This window comes from Mus pahari, chromosome 16 (genome assembly GCF_900095145.1).
Source record: "Mus pahari chromosome 16, PAHARI_EIJ_v1.1, whole genome shotgun sequence".
NCBI lineage: Eukaryota > Metazoa > Chordata > Mammalia > Rodentia > Muridae > Mus > Mus pahari.
Window position 1 is genome coordinate 69,290,317 of NC_034605.1, and position 8,689 is coordinate 69,299,005.

General features: G+C 36.2%; 1 protein-coding gene across 1 annotated transcript in view; it reads right to left on the reverse strand.

Moving 5' to 3' along the window:
• Positions 1 to 2,519: 2,519 nt before the first annotated feature.
• Positions 2,520 to 8,689, reverse strand: part of LOC115065605 (zinc finger protein 420-like) — a 21,862-nt gene continuing 15,692 nt past the window's right edge. Inside the window, exons 3-4 of the mRNA XM_029547272.1 lie at positions 7,933 to 8,028; positions 2,520 to 5,180 (exon numbers count right to left, since the gene is read on the reverse strand). Coding sequence (XP_029403132.1) covers positions 3,292 to 5,180; positions 7,933 to 8,028 — 1,985 coding nt within the window. The 3' untranslated portion in view covers positions 2,520 to 3,291. The remainder of the gene's footprint in view (positions 5,181 to 7,932; positions 8,029 to 8,689) is intronic.

The window sequence follows — 8,689 nt, forward strand, 5'->3', positions numbered from 1 at the left end:
TCCCCGGCAGTGCACCGGAGCTTCTAATTTTTTTTAAAACTGATTTAGTTAAGCTGAAACGTGTCAACCACTGTTGATTATATTGAAAAAAATATATTTGAAGGAGGGTTAGCAGAACATAGATAGTAAATGAAAATGGGCGTCAGCTCCCTGAGCTGGTGGCTTCTTGTTCCCAGAAGACATTTCAAGGAAAAAACGGTGGGAAGACATGAGTAGGTACCTAAACAGGATCAACAGAGGGACAGAAAGGACTCAAAGTTACTGGAAAAAGGCTCAAGCCAGACACTGATTTTTGGGTTCCTCCCAGGACTAGGGACAACACTCACTTTTGGTGTCTTTGCAATTGGATCTTCATTCTTTACCAAATGCTCAGCTCTTGGTCCATTCTAAGCGATGAGCTTAGCAATTCCCTAGGTAATCCTCAGCACCCTCATTAAATATTGATTTAATAGACCTCAAACTGTATGTAGCCATCTTTTTTTAAAAAAATGAATGAAAATAATTGGCATGACTTTGAATATAGTCACCCCTCACAAACATAGGCACACAAATCTTTAATGAAACACTACACTATTAGACCATATTTAAAAATATCTCAAATAGCATGTCAGGAATGGGGACATTTTTCTGCCATAAAATGTTAATTTAACTTAAGTCACTCAGTTACTTGACATTAGAAGAATCATGGTGAAAACCAAACGGCCACACAGATAAATGCAAAAAAAAGCACTGACAAAGTTGAGCAGAATTTCTTGCCTAGTCCTATTAGAAAAAAATATGTGTGCCCTTCCCCCAGTATTGAGTTGGCTAAAAAAAACTCCTCAGACACTGGAGCCAGGAGTCTGGCCTTGCTACCTTTACATCTTCCTGCCAGAGAACTGAGAACTGCCCACAGCCCCCTGAGCTGCTGAAGAGCCTTCTTTGCATCTCAATCCAACTGAAACAAGCAGCATAACCCAGTCAAAACAAAGGGATGGATCTTTGGATTTTCCCATATGTATTCATTGCCGTATATTAAAATTTGAGCCTTCATCTTAGTTTTCACCTGTACAAACTGATTCAGTAAACTTATTGGATATGAAGATGTACCTTATCTAACAGATAGGAACAAGTAAAAAAATTACTTAAACTGAATTGAAAATACATGATGCAAGACAATGTATATGCAAATAGAAACCCTGGGATTAAATTTTCAAAGTAATTTCTGAAAACCATTAAATAACATTAAGATATTCTTAAAAGCACATAGATGGCCAAATGATGTTCTGTGGACTTTGACAACGTATTAGGTGATGTATAATTTCTCAGGTAAGATGAGAATCAGCATCAAAAGACTTAAACCAGTGTCCATGCCATTTTGTAGAAATTCCCACATAGTCCAGTGTGTGTGTAGTGTGTATGAGTGTGCGTGTGTGGAGGTAAATGTATGTGCTTTGTAGCTGTCTTTTCCAGGAAATGGTGTGGTTAACAGTTTTCTATGGAGTGTCAACTATGTCAAAATTAACTTTTGCTCCAGCAATTACTCTTCCTTCTTTCAGCCTGTGACTCAACTAGCCAGTTTCCACCACCTATCACTGATAAGCCAAGTGACAACCAAATTAAGAGTGAAAAGCAAAAATTAAAAACTAATAATAAAAAAGATTTATTCAATGTAACCATACTGTGAAAAGGGAAAAAGCAATACAATAACTTGCCAGATCATCTTCAGAATCCTAACACAATGTGGTATTATATAGATAAATATAATATGTTTACATGTAACATATATAATAAATATAAAAATAATATAATAAAATACAATAAATAAAAGGCAAAAGAGACACACAACTAAGTAGTCCAACCAAGGCATGATATAGTGCCCACCACAGTCAAAGCCCCATGATTCTCCTTGAAGATTAGTCTTTCTAGCAAAGCTATTATACAAACTCTTTTTCCAAAAGGCTTGATCTTTCTATGGATGCCCCAGGGCTTTTTGTTCTCCCAGCAGGATCTTAGAGAAAGTCTATTTTCATGAGGTCACTGTAGCAATAGCTTGAAGGAAAAAGTAGAGACAGTGTTTCTATGAGAACATATCAATTCCCGCCAGTCAGGCCAGGTACAGTCACAAGCATGTACATACATATGGTGCTTCAAATATTCTCTTAATTCCTAATGTTTATTTGATTATAAATGTAGGATATTTCAGACAATGTAGTAAATATCAAATTTGAGTTGGTTTTATAGGTCAAAGAGTGGTATACACACACGCACACAAAATGTCTATATAACCAGCATCCATGCTACCAGTCTCAAATATGTGTGTGTGTATGTGTGTGTGTGTGTGTATACATATACATACATACATTTAGTAAAAACTGGTAAATAGTAATACAAGATTCAAGATTCAGAAAGCTAGGACATAATTACCCACCTAAAACTACTTAATTCTTAGTTACCACAAGAAGATGTATACATCTGAAACCTGTCATCTACCTCCTTTAGTAAGGTGGAATATTTTAATATCTATGATAGAATAATGTTACCCAATAAAAACATATTATGAACCATTCAAATTTATTTAAAAAATATAAGTTTCACACACAAACATTATTTTATATCTACTCTATTGTCTCTGAGGAAAAAGAACTATACTAAAATCAATTAGTAACTAGTCATGTTCTTTTGACAGTCTTGAGAATTGTGCTCACTTCTGTTTTCAAATATGAATATGTAAATTTACATAGTATCTAAGGTTTTATTAATAAATTCTTATCCTTACTGAGTTGTGTGTATAGTTCTGATGTCTATGATGATTTATTTATATTACATCAAATAATATCTCATAACTTATAAGCAATATTTACTTCATTTTTATATCATTCCATATATTTATGAGATTTGTCACCTATAGTAACTCTCAGATCTGTTAAGATCTGAGGTCTGAGCTTTACTACAGTCTATGTTTACACGTCTTCCAGAATAATTACTTTGCCCACACATACTGAACAGAGTCCCTTCCAAAGTCAATAAATGGATTTCTATGAGGCATGAGTTCACTGAGGAGGAGTGAACAGTCAGTAAAAGCCTTGACACATCATTTACACGTGTAGGCTTCCTCAGTATATATTCTCTGCTATCAATAAGACATGAAGAAGAATTGAGAAAGTTGCAAAACTATTTGAACTTGTAGGCTTTCTTTCATGCATGATTTTTTACATTGTATATGTACAGAATACTTATTAATTTGTCACCTTTCTCATTTCCACAGTTTTTCACTAGCATGAGTTTTTGGAGCTAAGCACTGAACTATTACTAAAGGCCCTGCCAAATTCCTTGAATTTCTAGGGTTTCAATTCCAATATGAATTCGCTGATGTCGAATAAGGCTTGAGCTATTATTAAAAGCTTTACTACATTCTTTGCATGCATAGGGTTTCTCTCCAGTATGAATTCTTTGATGTTTAATTAGGGCTGAATGATTATTAAATGCTTTATCACATTCCTTGCATTTATAAGGTTTTTCTCCAGTATGAATTCTCTGGTGTTGAGCAAAGGTTGAATAGATACTAAAAGCTTTGCCACATTCTTCACATGTGTATGGTTTCTCACCAGTATGGATCCTCTGATGCTTCCTCAGGTATGAAGAACAGATAAATGCCTGGCCACACTCTTCACATTTGTAGGGTTTTTCCCCAGTATGAATTCTTTGGTGTAAAATAAGACATGAAGATTTAGCAAAGGCTTTCCCACACTCTTTGCATGTGTAGGGTTTCTCTCCAGTGTGAAGTCTCTGATGATACTTAAAATATGACGAGCATCTAAAGGCCTTGCCACACTCTTTGCATTTGTATGGTTTCTCTCCAGTGTGGATTCTTTGGTGTACAAGAAGGCTTGAAGAATTAACAAAAGCTTTGCCACATTCTTTGCATGTGTAGGGTTTCTCTCCACTATGAAATCTCTGATGATTCCTAAGGTATGAAGATGACCTAAAGGTTTTGTCACATTCTTTGCATGTATAGGATTTCCCCCCAGTATGAAATCTCTGATGATACTTAAGGTATGAAGAACAGCTAAAGGTTTTACCACATTCTTTGCATTCATAGAGTTTCTCAATAGCATGAATCTTCTGATGCTTATGTAGGTAGGAAGAACAGATGAACGTCTGGCCACACTCTTCACATTTATAAGGTTTCTCTCCACTGTGAATTCTTCCATGTTGGTTAAGGTGAGATGAACAGTTAAAGGCTTTGCCACATTCTTTGCATTTGTAGGGTTTCTCTCCAGTATGAATTCTCTGGTGTTGAGAGAGAGATGAGCGAAAAATAAAAGCCTTGCCACACTCTGTACATTTATAGGGTTTTTCTCCGGTATGAATTTTTTGGTGCCGAGAAAGAGCTGAGCAATTATAAAAGGCCTTGCCACACTCTTCACATTTATAGGGCTTCTCTCCACTATGAATTCTTTGGTGCTGAGTAAGGGCTGAACAGTTATTAAAGGCCTTGCCACATTCCTCACATATGTAGCGTTTCTCCCCAGTGTGAATTCTACGGTGTTGGTTAAGACTTGAAGAACAGTTAAAAGCTTTGCTGCATTCTTTACATTTGTAGGGTTTCTTTCCAGTATGAATAATTCGATGTTGTTTAAGATGTGAAGAACAGTTAAAGGCTTTGCCACATTCTTCACATTTGTAGGGTTTTTCCCCAGTATGAATTCTCTGATGCTGAGAAAGTGATGTGGGAAAATTAAAGGTCTTGCCACATTCTGCACACTTGTAAGGTCTTTCTCCGGTGTGAATTCTTTGGTGTCGTGTACGAGCTGAGCAATTGTTAAAGGCTTTGCCGCACTCTTCACACTTGTATGGTCTCTCTCCTGTATGAATTCTTTGGTGCTGAGTAAGAGCTGAAGAATTATTAAAGGCCTTACCACATTCACATTTGTAGGGTTTCTCCCCAGTGTGAATTCTATGGTGTTGGTTAAGGCTTGAAGAACATGTAAAAGCTTTGCCACATTCCTTACATTTGTAGGGTTTCTCTCCAGTATGAGTTCTATGGTGTTTATACAGTGTTGATCGAACATTAAAGGACTTGCCACATTCATCACACTTGTAAAGTTTAGTTCCAGGATGAATTTTATGGTGTTGAATAAGAAGTGAGTTCCAAGGAAAGGTCTTGCCACATTCTTTAAATTTATAGGGTTTAATTCCTGTTGAGTAAAATTGGACATATGAGTAAAAGATTAACCATATAGCTACAATTATAAAGCTTATCTTCCATACAGATACTTACACCACAAGAAACAGTTCTGATACAGTTCTAAATGTACTTTTCTCTCATATTAATGGGCAAATAGATTTGGTTCCATAACTGTATTCATTGCAGCATTAGTTAAAAACTAAATAATAAATGAAATAACACAAACTTCCACTGACAACAGTGGAACATTACTCCATTTTAAAATTTAAAAGTAATTACTTTAAAGCCAAGAAAATGGCTCTGAGGATAAAGGCATCAATTCCCAGGGACTCACATGGTGGAAGGAACAAATGAATCCTACAAGTTGTCTTCTGTACTCCATATCTGAAACTCTTAGTAGACACACACACACACACACACACACACACACACGCACATTTTAGGTAAACAATAATGAAATATTTACCATAAAGACAACTCTGGAGAGAAGTATGCTACATGAAATAAACCCATTATATATGACAAATATTATCTGATTAGAAATACATGAAAATTCTAGAATAGGAAATCTTATAGAACACAGCTTTCAATGGTGACTAGATGAAATGGGCCGCCAAAAAAACACAAAATTATTTTCCTAAGAATAGGTTTGTTTTACATGAAACTCAAGAAGAAGGAAGACCAAAATGTGGACACTTCGCCCCTTCTTAGAATTGGGAACAAAACTCCCATGGAAGGGGTTACAGAGACAAAGTTTGGAGTGAGACAAAAGGATGGACCATCCAAAAACTGCCCCACCCAGGGGTCCATCCCATAATCAGCCACCAAATGCAGACACTATTGCATACACCAGCAAGATTTTGCTGAAAGGACCCTGATATAGCTGTCTCTTGTGAGGCTATGCCAGTGCCTGGCAAACACAAAAGTGGATGCTCACAGTCAGCTATCAGATGGAACACAGGGCCCCCAATAGAGGAGCTAGAGAAAGTACCCAAGGAGCTGAAGGGGTCTGCAAACCTATAGGTGGAACAACCAAATGAACTAACCAGCACCCCCAGAGCTCGTGTCTCTGGCTGCATATGTAGCAGAAGATGGTCTACTCAGCCATCATTGGGAAGAGAGGCCCCTTGGTCTTGCAAACTTTATATGACCTAGCACAGGGGAACGCCAGGGCCAAGAAGGGAGAGTGGGTGTGTAGGGGAGCGTAGAGGGGGTAAAGGGGACTTTGGGGATAGCATTTAAAATGTAAATGAAGTAAATACCTAATAAAAATTGAAAAAAAAAAGAATATGTTTGTTTTGAAGGCTAAATTATTTCTGAAAGATTTGTGGCATACAATTTGAATGTATTGACTAATGCCCAAAGATTGAAGACAGTAAATTTCATGTTACATGATTTTTAATCTAAGTAAAAAAAAAAAAAATAGATGTTGCTGAATGATTTTTAAAATTTCAAGTTTACTTTTAAATCACAGAAGTTTCAGTACAGGTAACATATTTATCAATTGTTTATGAAATGGTAACTTCTAGAAATATTCATTTAGCATGATAAAGTAACTATTAAGTAACCAATGGGAGAGAAATACACGTACCATGAAAACATAGAACTAATATTCAATATATAAAAATGAGTATCAATTTCATTGGAACTGGTTACATGGTTTGTAGACATTTTATTATCTTACACTGTCCTAAAGAGCCACTACTAAAAACTCTCATCCAACCGTAATGTAAAAGTTAGATCTAAAAATATTAGCAACAGACATGAGGGAGGCCTATATAAAAATAAACCACAGAAAATGGAATTGCAAATTAAGGAAAATTCTGAACAAATATTGGTGAGCTACTAAAATACTCTTATACCTGTGTATAAGTTTTTGCTATCACATACAAAATAATGCATCATAAGTCAATGGCAATCAGTGTGTAGCAGAAAAATGAACAGAAATATATTATAATAATTCATAGAGGAGTCTTGTAAGAACTTTAATTACTGAGCATGTAAATATAATTAGATAAACTTATTTGTAGTGATACTGTTCTATGAAGCCTTGACAAATAGTTCATTATAACTGTGTCCAAGTTTCTGAGGCTTAGGAAACAATGTTAAGTCCATAACGATCTCTACCATAACCCACAAAAGGGCACGCTACAGTCAGTGTGCATGCACACAGACATCACTGAAGAGCAGGGAGACCTACCAATGACTTCTCATGTTTACAAGCTTCGGTTTTGCAAACCTGGTCCCTTGATTTAAAACAGTTGGTTCAATCAAATTGGCTACAGCCAATCATTGCAGGGACTAGAGGGAGGTGGGTTTTGAGTGACCTGGTTGGAGGAGAAACCAGGGAAATCACGAAGAGGCAAAGATGGAGGTAGGAGAGAAAGGTGCCATGGGTTAGGTGAGTCATGAAAATGTGGCCCTGAAGGCTGGCCAATTGGGTTAAGAGTGGCCAAAATAAAACACAGTAAGTAATAACTTGGGGTTATTAATAGGAAAGTAGATTCTAATAACATGGAGGGTAGATATCGACCCAAGTCTTGTGATATTTAAGGCTTACTATAAATATAAAGGTTGTATGTGCCTTTTATCTGGGAACTGAATGATCAAGGCGAGGTAGAAATGTCTGATAGGGATTAAAAATCTCTACAATAAATAATAAATGGAGCATTCTAGAACACCATTTTCCCGGAAACTGATCCCCTAATCCCTCCAGCCTTTGATGCCTGCCTTTCCCCGTTGATTCACTCATCCCCACGTACCTGGGCATGCTGCTACTGTTGCAGCTTCCTTCACATTCCAGGGTTCTTTTCTTTGCTCGAGAAATGTGACCAAGTACGGCTTAGAGAAAGCAAGACCTATAAGAAGGAAAGGCAAACGTGATGACCGCATGCTGTTCTTTAGGACTGACATGTGTCTATTACTACTGTGTTTATAAGAATAAAAGGTGGCAGTAAATAACTTTTTAAAATGTTTCCTTGTAGATATATCTAATATGTGTAGCTTTACCTCAAGAGTGAAAAAAAATTAGAACTGAAGGATAAAATATTTTGCTTTAAGATGCATTCTCCACACTTGATGTCTCTCAGTTTCTAAAATTCCAAGCAGAAGTAAAGAGTCATACTATCAAAACAATAAAGTTAAAAACAATAAGAACTATGACTAATTCATCTGCTGCACCCATGACTCCCACTAAGTTTCTTTGAGAGCAGAAATCTGACTGTGAAAGGAGTCAGAAGGATTTCCTTTTATAGTTTATGGGATAATTTTAAGAAATATTACTCTTATGTTCTTTTTTAAAGTTTGGTAAAATTATTAAATAGTCCATCTGCACATAGGCTTTCTAAAACTGGAGGTTTGCTTTTTTTTTAATTACTACTTCATTTTTTTGTTTGTTTGTTTGTTTGAAGGAGACTTGCTTAAATTATCTCTCTCACATTGCCCTAGTTTTGTTAGTACATATTATCCTGATATCAAAACCAGATAAAAACCAAAAGGGGGGGGGCATGCCTTTAATCC